Source organism: Pyrenophora tritici-repentis, chromosome 1 (assembly GCF_003171515.1).
Source record: "Pyrenophora tritici-repentis strain M4 chromosome 1, whole genome shotgun sequence".
Classification (NCBI taxonomy): domain Eukaryota; kingdom Fungi; phylum Ascomycota; class Dothideomycetes; order Pleosporales; family Pleosporaceae; genus Pyrenophora; species Pyrenophora tritici-repentis.
In genome coordinates this window covers 3,884,368-3,897,912 of record NC_089390.1, presented here as the reverse complement: position 1 = coordinate 3,897,912, position 13,545 = coordinate 3,884,368, and the positions used below count along the sequence as shown (strand labels likewise).

The 13,545-nt window shown below is 52.0% G+C and overlaps 6 protein-coding genes across 6 annotated transcripts; 3 read left to right on the top strand and 3 right to left on the bottom strand.

Moving 5' to 3' along the window:
* Positions 1–266: 266 nt before the first annotated feature.
* On the top strand, positions 267–1,631 carry PtrM4_015290 (POP2, mRNA deadenylase subunit; the record flags this gene model as incomplete). Its single annotated transcript, XM_066103175.1, has 2 exons — positions 267–431; positions 600–1,631. 2 exons carry the CDS (start codon positions 267–269, stop codon positions 1,629–1,631), a joined length of 1,197 nt encoding a protein of 398 aa, XP_065965377.1.
* Positions 1,632–2,379: 748 nt separating this feature from the next.
* On the bottom strand, positions 2,380–3,789 carry PtrM4_015280 (Brix multi-domain protein; the record flags this gene model as incomplete). Its single annotated transcript, XM_066103174.1, has 3 exons — positions 2,380–2,494; positions 2,579–3,216; positions 3,409–3,789. 3 exons carry the CDS (start codon positions 3,787–3,789, stop codon positions 2,380–2,382), a joined length of 1,134 nt encoding a protein of 377 aa, XP_065965376.1.
* A 420-nt stretch (positions 3,790–4,209) lies between these two features.
* On the top strand, positions 4,210–6,336 carry PtrM4_015270 (GRS1, Glycyl-tRNA synthetase (class II); the record flags this gene model as incomplete). The annotated part of the gene is made up of 4 exons (XM_001931442.2): positions 4,210–4,278; positions 4,334–5,803; positions 5,852–6,070; positions 6,121–6,336. The coding sequence occupies 4 exons, from the start codon at positions 4,210–4,212 to the stop codon at positions 6,334–6,336; spliced, it is 1,974 nt and encodes a 657-aa protein (XP_001931477.1).
* Positions 6,337–8,117: 1,781 nt separating this feature from the next.
* Positions 8,118–9,575, top strand: PtrM4_015260 (putative tam domain methyltransferase protein; the record flags this gene model as incomplete). The annotated part of the gene is made up of 2 exons (XM_001931440.2): positions 8,118–8,224; positions 8,375–9,575. 2 exons carry the CDS (start codon positions 8,118–8,120, stop codon positions 9,573–9,575), a joined length of 1,308 nt encoding a protein of 435 aa, XP_001931475.2.
* Positions 9,576–11,124: 1,549 nt separating this feature from the next.
* On the bottom strand, positions 11,125–11,898 carry PtrM4_015250 (PAP2 domain-containing protein; the record flags this gene model as incomplete). Its single annotated transcript, XM_066103173.1, has 3 exons — positions 11,125–11,136; positions 11,205–11,543; positions 11,815–11,898. The coding sequence occupies 3 exons, from the start codon at positions 11,896–11,898 to the stop codon at positions 11,125–11,127; spliced, it is 435 nt and encodes a 144-aa protein (XP_065965375.1).
* A 223-nt stretch (positions 11,899–12,121) lies between these two features.
* On the bottom strand, positions 12,122–13,074 carry PtrM4_015240 (FabG, Dehydrogenase with different specificities (related to short-chain alcohol dehydrogenase); the record flags this gene model as incomplete). The annotated part of the gene is made up of 2 exons (XM_066103172.1): positions 12,122–12,936; positions 12,999–13,074. The coding sequence occupies 2 exons, from the start codon at positions 13,072–13,074 to the stop codon at positions 12,122–12,124; spliced, it is 891 nt and encodes a 296-aa protein (XP_065965374.1).
* Positions 13,075–13,545: the final 471 nt, after the last annotated feature.

The following is a 13,545-nucleotide window of genomic DNA, read 5'->3' as shown; positions in this document are numbered from 1 at the left end:
CTAATCCCTTCGCACATCTCTCAGGCCCTATGCCGCAGCAGCAACAGCAACCACTTCACCAACAACACCAGCCACAGAACAACATGCAACATCCAGGCTTTGGTGGCGGCAACCAGACGCACAACCTGAACCTCTTCGGACAGCATCAGGGAGGCTTTCAGTCAAATGCAGGACTAAGTGGTGGCTTAGGAGGGGCAGGACTTGGGGCTGCAGCAGCCATTGGCGGGGCAGGCGGAGGGACGGGACTTGACGGGCATGAAGCGCGTATGCGATTTGCCCACGGTGCCCAGATACAAGAGAATGCCGCTCGTGGCCAGGATGGTGCTAAAGGCATTGCAGGTCAGCGGATACGAGAGGTGTGGCGGTCCAACCTGCACCAAGAGATGGACATGCTACGCACTCTCATCGATCAGTACCCCTATATCAGCATGGTCAGTAACACATTTCCTACGTGTCGGTTGGGCAACTCTTGCGAGAGAGATTTGTCTGACGTGTGTAAAGTCGGCCATTGATGGTGCTGTGACTTGTGGTTTTGATGGGGTAGTTTCCGATCTACCCCCTTCCTAGCGTGTCGAATGTAATACTCACAATACGAATAGGACACCGAATTCCCCGGTGTGGTTGCACGGCCTATCGGAGACTTCAACTCAAAGGCGTCATATCACTACCAAACAGTTCGCTGCAACGTCGACTTGCTCAAGATCATTCAGCTCGGTGTCACCCTCTTCAACGTACAAGGCGACGTTCCACCCTCGCATCTCGATACTTCAAACCTCCGCTACAAGCCAAAGTCGCTACAAAGACATGCGAGCAACATTGTCGTCTGCCCATGCACATGGTCATTTAACTTTAACTTTGCACTTGAAGAAGACATGTACAACGAGGAGTCGATACAAATGCTCAAGAAGTCTGGTGCCGACTTTGAGAAGCACCGAGAGCAGGGCATCGATCCCAAGGAATTCGGCTCATTACTCACAACATCCGGCATGGTGATTTCTGAAGACGTTAACTGGATATCGTTTCATTCTGGTTACGACTTTGCATACATGCTCAAGATGTTGACATCGAAACCTCTTCCTGAAGACGAGGAAGCATACCGCAAGCTCGTCAAAATGTTCTTCCCGAAACTGCTCGACGTAAAGTATCTCTGGCGACATGCAAACAACCTCGTTAGGCGCGGCGTTATTGGCTCCACAGCAACAAACATACTCAACAACCTAGGCACGAAATCCGGTCTTCAAGATCTTGCCGACGAGCTCGGCTGCCAGCGCGTTGGCAACTCACACACGGCTGGCTCCGACGCCTGGTTAACCGGTGTAGTCTTCTGGGAAATGAAGAAGAAAATCTTCGACGGCACCGTCCCCGAGGAAATGAGCGGCCACATGTGGGGTCTCACTGGCGTCGGCCCCCCAGCAAGCGCTACCGCTCAAGCCGCCGTCATTGCTGCACAGGGCGCTTCACAGGGTCTATCTGGCTTCCAACAGGGCGTCAACAATACCTTTTATCCAGGTAACGCTCGCCATGGTGTCGATGGACCCAGTACGCCTACAAACCACCCCGCTGGTCTCGCAAACACACCTGGTCCGACGGGTATGATGACTCCTGGAGCTTATGGCTATGGCAATAAGTAGTCCTCTGACCAATTTGGCGCATTAGCGCACACACCTGGTATTGGGAGTGGTATGGTGCCCAGCGGCCACTATGGTGATATTGGTCTGTCGCGTCTGGGGAATCCTCTCATGGCCCCTTCTATGACCCCTCGTGTGAACTCTGACGGCGGTGTTGACGGCGGTGGCGGTCAAAAGGTTAAACGTAATCAGCGTAGGCATAAGTCTAAGGCTAAGTCTGAGTCTAAGTTTGAGTCTAAGCTCTAGGTTCTGGGCTTGGAAATGCCGGTGTCTGTCTGAGCGCTCTCCCTATGTAGTAGTGGAGCATATATCTGTCACTGCTGGAAAAGGGGGTTCTGCGGGGTATTGGACGGAACGGGACAGGACAGGACAGGACAGGACTTGGCGTAGGGGTTAAAACGTGTATGTACGATACCCGGGTCGTAGTGTATTAGTCTACTATGGGCGTTGTCGTTTTCTTTCCTTTTTCTCACGGTATGGGTGTGCGTGCATGGTACACTAGAGAAGTACTGTATCGTACTGTGCTGTACTACACTGGTTCAATTGTATGAGCTTACATTACCGTCAATACCATCATTACATGTCAATTGACATGTGAAAGCTGTGACTAGGTGAATTGTGAGTGCTTGAAATAACGCGTTACAAGTATCCTTTTATTTGACTTGTCCCAGCCTAGCAGACAAGTATATATGTGTCTCCAAAAGACAACAGGTGATGATATAGACGAGAAAGGCTGTGTTGCTATGTCCGGCTACATATTAAACCTCGTCCTCTTCTTCTCCATACGGCCCTTCCACTGCCACTCCTGCCCACTCTTGAACTGGATCCCCCGATCTATCCTACGGAGTTTGAGCGTCATTCGTGGTCTGTTCATTCCATGTTAGCCAATGTCACTCATCCTCCAATTGCAATATGTCATAGTAGGAACCCAGAAAAGAAAAAAAACTCACCCAATCTCCTGCATGCCCACCCTAACGTCCTCAACCCCTGGAATAGGTTTCCCATCATTCCCGACAACCGACTTCTCCGACCCGCGCTTATCCCTAAAAACATAGCGATGCCTACGCACGAAAATGTAATCGCGCTGATTATGCAGCGTAAGCACCTGTCTGCCCTCTAATTCGGGTTTGGCCGGGAAAAGGTTCTTGAAGAGATGAGCTGTTAGTATACCGAGAGGGGTTTTGAACTGGTTAAGGATGAGTTCGGGGTAATGTCCCGTATCGGTAGCATGGCGTGGCAACTTCTTGCCCTCGATCCAATTTGAGACGCTAAAGTGGAAATGGGGGCCGTGGGGGAGAGTGACGATATCGAGGCCGTCGGGCTTCTTTTCGTGCTCGGCTTGCATGAGGATGACGAGGGCGGTGTACCCGCGGGCAGAGGCGAAGGAGGCGATTTCCTTGACGCTGTATTTGTGCGCGTGCACGTGTTTGGTGCGGCGGATGTAGGTGCTGTTTGGGAAGAGGCCGGTGAGGATGTCTGCTTCTTTGTGGAGGGTTGAGTTTATGCTTGTGGTGATTAGGATTTGGGGGTCTTGTTCCGGGGGGTTGAAGATGGAGGGGAACTTCTGCTTGAGGAATTCGGGAGAGAGCTCGAGGTTGGTGGCTGTGGAGGTGGCGCTGGGGCTAGAGGCACGGTTTTTGGTTTTGGAGGGCGCCGTGGAGTCGACGTCTGAGTCCATGTCTGAGTCGAGGGAGGGTTCGCTTTCGGAGGCGTCGAGCATGCTGTCTGCTTCGTCGGACATGTCGTCGTCGTCGTCGTCGTCGTCGTCGTTGCCTCCAACGGTTTCTTGATCGCGCTTCTTCAGCTTGGCTAGTATGCCTTCTTCCTCGCCATTTTGGTCGCCCGCTTTCTCAGCGGCCTCCTCTTGCTCCAGCTTTCTCCTCTTGGCCAGTCTCTCAACGTCTATTGCCCAGCCCAGCGCATCCTCCTCGTCGCCAACTGGCTCGTCCCATACTCGCTTGCTTTCAATGGTCGTGGGTTTATTGTGGGCAAGTCGCTCTTCACGCAGGGCCGGGTTCTTTTCTTCCTCGCGCTTGCGACGGAGTCTTGCGTCGCGCTTGTCGGCTTCTCGAGCTTTTTTGATCGACAGAAAGGCAGCCTGTCGGCGGAGTTTGTTCTTGGGCTTGAGGCCAGAGGCGGTGTTTGGCTTAGGGGCGGCCATGGCAGGTTTAGGCGCGTCGTCTCGCGTCTTCTGAATTGGCAAGTTCGGGAGTCCGCCAGTCGCAAAGTCGCAGTTGTTCTGCTCACAACTTTTCTGTGGAGCTCTGGCCCGTGCATTCCGCAATCTTGGCGTTCACAGACGGGCGGAGCTTCTGCATGTCGGAACTGCAGGTGCAAGAATCCAGGGCAATCTGTATATTATTAAGTCATTTACTTGATTAATCCCTCTTGTGTTAGACAAGAGAGGGTCTGGTATATGCACCACCTGCAGGCATTGCTGCGCGTTTCTCCCTGGTCTGCGCGTCTGGCTTTACGTAGAAGCCTATATCGTGCCCCACCACCTTCGACTCATCCCACCAAGCACTTCTCGTCCACTTCACCACAACTCAGGTACCAGGTGCCACAGCGCAAGAAAGACACCATGCCTAGCGATACTACCACATTCAAGGGCAAGCCCTTTGAGCGCGCTGCTTTCGAGCAGCTCATGAAGGTAGGCGGGGATACTGCCAACTTGGATGCAGTCGACTAACAAAGACCAATTGTAGCACAAGTACTTCTATGCGCCCTCGTTCGACATCTACGGTGGTGTCGCCGGTCTCTACGATTACGGCCCACCCGGTTCCGCACTCACTGACAATATTGTTGACATATGGCGGGAACACTTCGTGCTCGAGGAGGACATGCTCAAGGTCGACCCCACTATCCTCACCACACATGAGGTTCTCAAGACGTCTGGTCACGTCGACAAGTTTGCAGACTGGATGTCCAAGGATCCCGATAGTGGCGAGATTTTCCGTGCCGATCACTTGGTCGAGGAGGTGCTCGAGGCCAGGCTAAAGGGCGACAAGGAGGCACGCGGCCAAAAGGTAGAGGTTGAGGAGGAAGACCCAAAGAAGAAAAAGAAGAAGGTCAAGAACATTGCTGCGGTGAAGCTCGACGATGCCATGGTACAAGAGATTGAGGAAGTCCTGGCCAAGATCGACAACTACGACGGCAAGGAGCTCGGCCAGCTGATGGAGAAGTACAACATCAAGAACCCCACAACCAATGGCCCACTCCTGCCTCCGACCGCCTTCAACCTCATGTTCGAGACGGCCATTGGTCCATCCGCCAACTTGCCCGCATACCTACGACCTGAGACCGCCCAGGGCCAGTTTGTAAACTTCCAGAAACTGCTGGACCACAACATGCAGCAAATGCCTTTTGCTTCCGCATCCATCGGCAAGTCTTTCCGAAACGAAATCTCCCCCCGCCAAGGTCTGCTCCGTGTTCGCGAGTTCCTCATGGCTGAGATTGAGCACTTTGTCGATCCCGAAGGCGGCAAGAAACACCCGCGATTCGATGAGGTCAAGGATGTTGAGCTCGAGCTGCTCAACCGGGACGTCCAGCTTTCCGGCAAAACCACGGTTGAGACGACAAAGATTGGAAAGGCAGTTGAGACTGGTATTGTAGACAACGAGACGCTGGGCTACTTCCTGGCCCGCATCCAGCTTTTCCTCTTGAAGATTGGTGTCGACCCCAAGAAGATTCGTTTCAGGCAGCACATGGCCAACGAAATGGCACATTACGCAGCAGACTGTTGGGATGCCGAGCTACTCACATCATACGGCTGGATCGAGTGCGTTGGCTGCGCTGACCGAAGTGCGTACGATCTTTCTGTGCACATGAAGAGGACTGGCGCACCCTTGATTGTCCGTGAGACAAGAAAAGAGCCTCTGCAGATTGAGGAGTGGCAATGCGATCTCGACAAGAAGCGGTTTGGACCCAAGTTCAAAAAGGACGGCAAGACGGTCGAAGCCGCCATCGATGCCTTGTCGCAAGAAGTACGCGAGAAGCTGTCGCTAGACTTGGAAAAGGAGGGCAAGATTGTGATTGATGTTCCTGAGGTCGGTAATGGCAAAGTTGAAATACCAAAGGAACTCATCACTATCGAAAAGCGCACCAGGGTAGAGACGATGCGGGAATACACACCCAACGTCATTGAGCCATCGTTTGGTATCGGTCGCATATTCTACGTAAGTATTCTTCCAAGTATCGTTTGCAAGTTTTGCTAACCATGGCAGGCGCTCTGTGAGCACGTATACTGGACACGTGAGCAAGACGAAGCCCGTGCTGTCCTCTCGTTCCCCCCAGCGGTTGCACCGACAAAGGTGTTGATCGTGCCTCTCAGCTCAAATCCCGACTTTGAGCCTTTTGTTCGAAAGCTCAAGGACAAGCTGCGAAGACTCGGCATCTCCAACCGCGTCGATGCTTCGGGTGCATCAATAGGCAAGCGATATGCGGTAAGTCGTCTCTTCAGTAAAGATTAGAGTCACGTTCTGACATGATGTAGCGTAACGATGAGCTTGGCACTCCCCTCGGTATCACTATCGATTTCCAGTCGATCAAAGACAACACCTTCACGCTACGAGACCGGGACACAACAGAGCAGGTTCGCTCAAGCCTGGACGAGATTGCAAAGGCTATTGCCAATATCGTAAAGGGCGAGGAGAAATGGTCAGATGTTGCAGCACGGTTACCCAAGTTTGAGGGTCAAGAGGTGGATTGAGAAGGGTGAAGAGGATGCGCAAAATCTGGGCTGTTAATTGACCATCTTCATGGTCCACGCATGTAGTGGCTAGAACAAAATGTCTTGGGCGCATAAATATCGCAAGCTTCGCAAGGCAGGTGCGGCCTGTTGTACATTCGGAGCCGGTGACATTCTGGTTCCGTTTATGACCTGGCGCGATGCTCTACTTATCCACCGTGAAAAACTTCATCTTACCTTGCATGTTGCTATTCCCAATGGCGGTTCGCATATATTTGGTTGAATTTTGCTCCGTGTGCATGCGTTGACGGCCTGACTCAACCCTTACTCAACACTCCGAGGACCCGGTCTTTAGATGCCTGCATGATGCATTCAGCTCGGGCAGAATTCCCACCACGGTAGGATCGTCCGGATTCATGTACCAGCCAGTCAACAGTCTCTTGTTAGCCGGGCTGGAATCTACATATTACTTGACGATAGGTGCAATTTGCGTGTAACATTAACATCTGGCTGCAAGGCAGGTAGGTAATCTATTACACAGCGGACAATAGTACCCTTGGCTGCGCACCTATTCATCGGATTCTGACCGAATCTGACTTTGTCAAGCGACCCAGCTCTCAGGTCTGTCGATCTCCTCCCGGGCTGGCACGGCGGAATGAGCACCCGCTGCATGTTGCGACATTACACGCAGCCAGCGATGACTCGAACACGCTCTGGAACCGATGTCATGATTTGGAATTGGGAGACGTGTGGTGATTGTGATGGCGGGGATAAACATGCATTCATCTTGTCGCGATGCATGTGCATGTGCATGTTTCACACTGCTATCCAATGCTTCACATACAAAGGCTGTGCACCTGTCGTCTTCACTTCCGAGAGTCTGGTTGCCCGCGGCGATCCGCTGTGACCCCACGCGGCTCGAGCGCCTGGGTCCGACAGTATGGCTGTGCATGACTGCACCGTGCCACCAACCACACCCGCTTCAAAATTACGTCTTGCCCTACAATTCAGTCATGGCCCTGTGTCTTTAGCCAGTATCCGAGGATAAAGATCAACAGAGGCCGCTCTATAAAGGCAACAAGTCCTGGCTCTAGGTCCACCTCCCTGTACCACTACAGGGACGGGGTTTTGGACTTCCCGCTGACAGCTGCGAACCTGTCGTATGAGACGGACTCGACGGACTCGGGAAATTGCGCTGCAACGTAACCATGGACGCCTTCCAGAGCCAGTTCTTCGATGCCTTGACTAATGCCCAGGACACGGAGCCTGTGGTACTGAATGGCTGCTACTGCTGTGTTTGTAATGCTGTATCAGAGCCGCATGGTCAGAGGTCGTCGTGCAGCAAGGCATGCACATTGTTAATGTCATCGTCCGCATTCCGCTATCAGCACTTGATCGAGACTGCTGCTTACCCTGACCCAAAGCCATCCGTTTAGATCATGCCCTTTCGGGTGCACTATGGTCTTGTCCAATTCCACATGCGCCTAGCAAGTTTTATTACGCCAGACGTAGTGTTTATGCTGCAGGGTACCTGATAGCCACCCGTGGGTCGGGCTCCGCACAACAAGTCTAATACTCGCTGTAAGCTCCGTATAATCCAGGATACGCGCGCGCCCCCAGCATCAAGCGACCACCATCGCTTAGCATGCGCAACGTCAAGCATTAGCACCAGACTTCCTCTAGGCTGTTGCAGAGGCAGCACATGTCAAAGCCCGGCACGTCTTTCTGCTTCCTTCATCACACCGCCGTTGCTCACCCGGTCGTCCAAAATCCTTGGGCTTTTATAGTCCCATTCCGAGACCATGGACAAGGAACCGCCACAACCCGACCATATGGTTGCCCCTCACACAGCCGCTCCACTCAAACGCCCAAGAGCTGACTCGGAAAGTTCGGCATCGATTGATTCAATGTACGTCACTATCGTCTGTTGCGCGTTGCTTTTCTATTTCCGTCGACTGGCGTGGCCGGAAGGAGCAACCCGCCATGCTCCTTAAGCAAACACCCATGGTGGACTTGTCGCTTATGGGCAATGGAAAAGCATCTTTGTAACAAACAACAGAACTGACCTTCAGCCCGCTAGCCGCTCTTTTCGCACCCTCACCTCGGATGATGTGGAATATGTGCATGAAAATGGTCGGACATATGGAAATGATACCTACTACATGCCGTGTGTTTACAAGCCCAACAACGACTTTGCAGAACAGGATCGGCTGTCTCTGCAACATGAAATCTTCCTTCGTGCACTCAAGGGAAAGCTCACGACTACGCGCCTGCTACCAACTACACGAAGAATACTAGATCTCGGTACTGGGCCGGGTCACTGGGCTATCTCCATGGCACGTCAATATCCACATGCAGAAGTTGTTGGGATTGACATGGTCGAGTGGGATATAGAGACGACCGAAGCTACATTGGGAAACTCTACAGTGACATGGGAGCTTGATGATTTGGACGTCTGGGGCAGAGAAATCAATGTCGATGAGCTGGTCGACAAGCTCTCCACCATGGACCTAGCCACCAACATGAGCAACCGAGATCCCCTCGAGTCACCCAAAAAGCCCAAATCGCCAACCAAAACGCAAAATGAACCAAATAGCTCAGACGAAAACATGACCATCGACCTTTCCTCCATAACACCCCAACCAGAACCCGGCTGGCACTTCAGCGACAGTTTCGATTTCATCCACCTCCGAAACTTGAAAGGCACCTTCACACACTGGGAAGAAGTCTACACTGAAATCTACAACAGCCTCAACCCCGGCGGCTGGATCGAAGTCGTAGACTGGGATCTCGGTCACGTCCCCAGCTCAACCACACCTACAAATCCAAACGACATCCCCTTGCCCACCCTCCGCAAACTCTACGTCGCCTTCATGGAAGCATCGTTCAAATCCGGTCGGCCCCTTGGTCTCTTCTATATGCACCCCTCCTACCTCGAAGAAGCCGGCTTCGAAGACATTCAAACCACACACGTCAACGTGCCTGTGGGCCAATGGGCCAACGATGAGGCGCAGAAGTCGCTTGGTAAGATGATGTTTGTGCTGGGTATGGAGACGTTCGAACCGGTTTGTCTCAGGCTGCTGACACGGTGGGGGAGTGGGGGCAGGGTGTGGACGGCCGAAGAATTGAGGGAGGATGTGGCGAGAGCGCAGGACGAGATTAGGGACTATGTGGCGAGAAGTGAGAGAGGGGAGGTGGAGGGGTGGTGTGCGAGTTTCAAGTGGGTTACGGCGAGAAAGAGTTGGCATGCTGAGAGGTGAGGAAGAAGAGGGGGTACGGCGGGGTGGGGCTTGGTGTATGGAGGAGGACGTGTGTCTTGGGTGGAGTTTGCTGGTTTGGTATTTTGTATGGGTATATTAGGGTATAGTAATGATTGATGGAATGCAAATAAATTCATATGACTAACTCACGGTATCAGTATACTATCGCTAACTGTATTTAGGGGTCGTGTAATGCACCAAAGAGCCCATGCCGGCAGGTGCTAAACCTGGATCGAGCCTTCTTGTAAATAATGATTATAAAGGGGCCTTGTGATAGAAAGACACGCAGCACACACTCTCCCCTCCCTCGCTTTTTCTGTCTCTTCAACCTCGTCCACTACATTAGTAAACAGAAGCCTTTATCGCTTTTAAACTACACGGCCTCCTTAAACTTCCGGCCATGGAATTGAACATTCTCTCTATTCTCTTACTTGTGTCTTATATCCTAAAAAAATGGGGGGGGGGTAGGATTAAGACTCCAAATGGAGTAGAAGTATAGTAGGTATAGGAAGGAGTTCACGACAAGCACACATCTTCGCACCAAATAGATAAATCTCATCACATCCACCCCGTACCAACTCCCCTCTCCCAAAAGAACCTGTTCTATTACTCTAATCGCGCGACTATCAATCATAGCTACACTAAACTACTAACCTACAAGATTTATAACTAGTGTTGCCTGAAACAACACTAACTTCTCATTTCCTCATTTCTCTTTTCAAGAAACCAACATGTCAGTTCTCACCAGCACAATATCCCCACACTACTGTTCTGCCGAACATCCATTGTGTTCCAACCGGCCGCCAACACTCTATCTAAGCTCGAAACGCCGCCCGAGACTGTACTTGGGCAATCGCATGTGTAAAAGACGCAAGTGTCGTACACTAGACAGATGGATAAGCGGACTCCTCCTGAGGGTTGAGGATATGGGATTTGACGGCGAGCTCGTTAGAGGGAGATAAGCGGCAGAGATGACTTTAGGAGACTAGTAGGACCGGGGAGGTAGAGATCGTAGATGACTTGTTAAGTGTGGATGAGTTTGTTTTCGCAGACGTGAAGTTTAGATTCGAAGAGTCTTAGGAGGTTGGCAGGGTAAGAACATAATCACGATACATGAGCTCAAATCAAATCAAGAACTTAACTATACCAAATACACATATCATGCTACCTCCTCGCACCCACTCCCTCCCCACCATCCTCCTCGTCAAAATCACTCAACTCAAAATCCCCCGCCCCATTCTCCTCATCCCCCTTAACCTTCCCCCATACCCCACCCCTCTCATCCGCCGGATTCGCAAACGGACTCGCACAAGCCCTATTCCTCAACGCAGGATAATACCGCCTATATGTATAATGCGCCACGCCCATACCCAACAATGACCCCACACTCACATCCCAAACATCATGTCTATAATCCTCACACCGCGAAATCGCTATCAGCGCCGCGCCCAGCAGCGGCGCCATAGCCAACAGCACACGTGCGAGATCGGCGCGCGGCCGATAAACATGACACTGGCCCGCGATGAACAGCGCAAGATAGCCCAACCCACTAAACGCAAAACTAGAATGTCCGCTTGGAAAACTCCGCCATCCGTCGTGTAAAACGTGATGATTCGTTTCCGTGCAAACCTCCCACGTCACCAGCGTATGTGCCGGCGTCCCCGGTTTGGGTTTACACCGCGCGATGAGGTCGGGTCGCGGGCGCCCAACTGCGTTCTTGATCACGTCTGTGATGAACATTGTGAGCACCATGCTGATGCCCCAGCCGAGCAGTGTGACGTGGGCTTTGTGGGCACCTGGACGGACGAGTAAGGCCCAGGCGATTAGTATGCCGAGCGGGACGGCGCCGGCGTAAATGAAGAGCCAGGGCACGGAGACGCGTTCGGTGGTTGCGTGGGGGTACGATATGGCGAGGTTGTCGAGCGAGAACATGCGGTGGAAGGGGGAGGCGAGGAATTGAATCTGTATCTGGTTTGTTAGGAGTGGCGTTTTCTGTGGGCGGGGGAGAGGGTGGATGTGGGTTGTTGCGTGGGAATAGTAGGAGGGAGCATGTGGTGGTGGGAAGCTTTATACATACAAATATATAACCGCATATTAAAATCAAGATACCGAGATAATCTGATGCATACGAGCGCTAGGAATCATGGTCAGCTCTGCTATGCACCATTTCCTTGGGTTATGTCCCCATGCGTGGTATATTCCAACGAATCCGACAAAAGATACGTAACTAGCTACATACCTGCCAGAAGCGGGCCGCAGCGCCCAAGAAACCAGGCTTGTTGAGCAAGTCATTGGAAGCGAGCCTGTGTTGTTGCGCAGGCATTGTCACATGTGGTCATTGCCACGTAAGTTGAAGTTTGAAGGAAGGAGTATGTGTGCGTGGTTGTAAGCTTCGGAGGTGTGTCTTCAACTCCGCAATTCCCATGCTTATGCAGGGGTGGGTGTTGGAACACGCTAGCTAGGTAGCTTCTCACGTCACTACCATACAATGTACATACATTGGCATGCCTCATAAACACACTTCCAACTTTTGCATGTATCTGAAACTAATAACTCGAAGGCAAAACCCCTAATCTGCCCCCATCGACAACAACAACACTCCCGTTCAAATACGCCCCTGCCCTCCCCACCATCCACAACACCGCCCCGGCAATATCTTCATCACTACCCACCCTCTCCACCGGAATAATCCCTCTATCCACCTTCCCGTCTTCTGTCCCTGATAACCCCTGAATAATCCCCGGTGTCATGTCTGTCGGAAACACGCCGGGAGCAAGTACATTACACCTGACCCTGAACCCCACCAGCGCCGACGCAAGCATTTTGCTCATGTGCGTGACAGCCGCCTTACTGCTGTTGTAAGCAAAAGACGCGCCGGGGAGGCGGGAGAAACCGGCGATGCTGGAGGTAGTGATGATTTGAGAGGTGGAGCCTGTAGTAGCAGTGTTTTCGTTGCCGGCGACTAGGAGGGGGAGGAATGCCATGGCTGTGTAATAGACAGCTGAACCGTTGACGTGGTAAGTGTTTGTGAAGTCTTCCATTGGCGTGGCTAGAGCGTGGGAGGCGTATTGTTGCGCTTTTTCCTTTTCTGATAGTGCTTCCGAGGAGAATGTCTTGAGGGGTCGCGGTCCCATGATGCCGGCGTTGGCGATGAGGAGGTTAATGGAGCCTTCTTGCTGGGTTATGGTGGCACTGATTTCTTCCAAGTCTTCGATTTTCGTTACGTCGCCTTGTATTGGGATGACGACGTTAGGGTCGATGGATTCGGCGGCAGAGCGGAGAATTGACTCCCGCCGCCCAATGATGTAGACCCTGCGGGCGCCGTTGAGGACGAGGGTCTTTGTCATTGTGAGGCCGATGCCTGGGCGGTGGTGTCAGTTGTGTATGCGAAGATATTGATGGGGATGCGGGTGGGAAAGGTACCGGATCCACCGCCTGTGATGACGGCGACCATGCCTTGTACATTGAATAGTGTGGCAGCTGAGAGGGGAGATGCCATAGCGACAGTGATGTTGTGCATTTGTGTGGGATTCAGGAAACGACGACGAGGATTGATGTTATTTACTATGGAATTTGTCACGGCTCCGCTTTCCGAAGCTGGTTGCGTCGTACATGCATGTATCTACGGGTATCTGTATTGCGTCCTGGAAGACGGGTATGTAAGGTGTCGATGTGCGAAACTTGGATAAGTGACTTCAAAGACGATGAACAGGTCAAGGGCTTGACGATGTTTACAACGAAAGAGCTTTTGTGTACAATCAAGATGCAACCGAGTCAAGTTACGGAAATTTGGCGATAACACTGACGTGCAATAGTGTCAGGGAACGGACAAAGGACATTAAGACTTCAGAACCAGTAACGAGAGACTATTCATACAAACTGTCGAGATCAAGATAATAATACACAGCATTTGCTGCAAAAAGCAGTATTGGAATTGCATGCTCATGCTGTCTGTGAAAAACTGCTACAT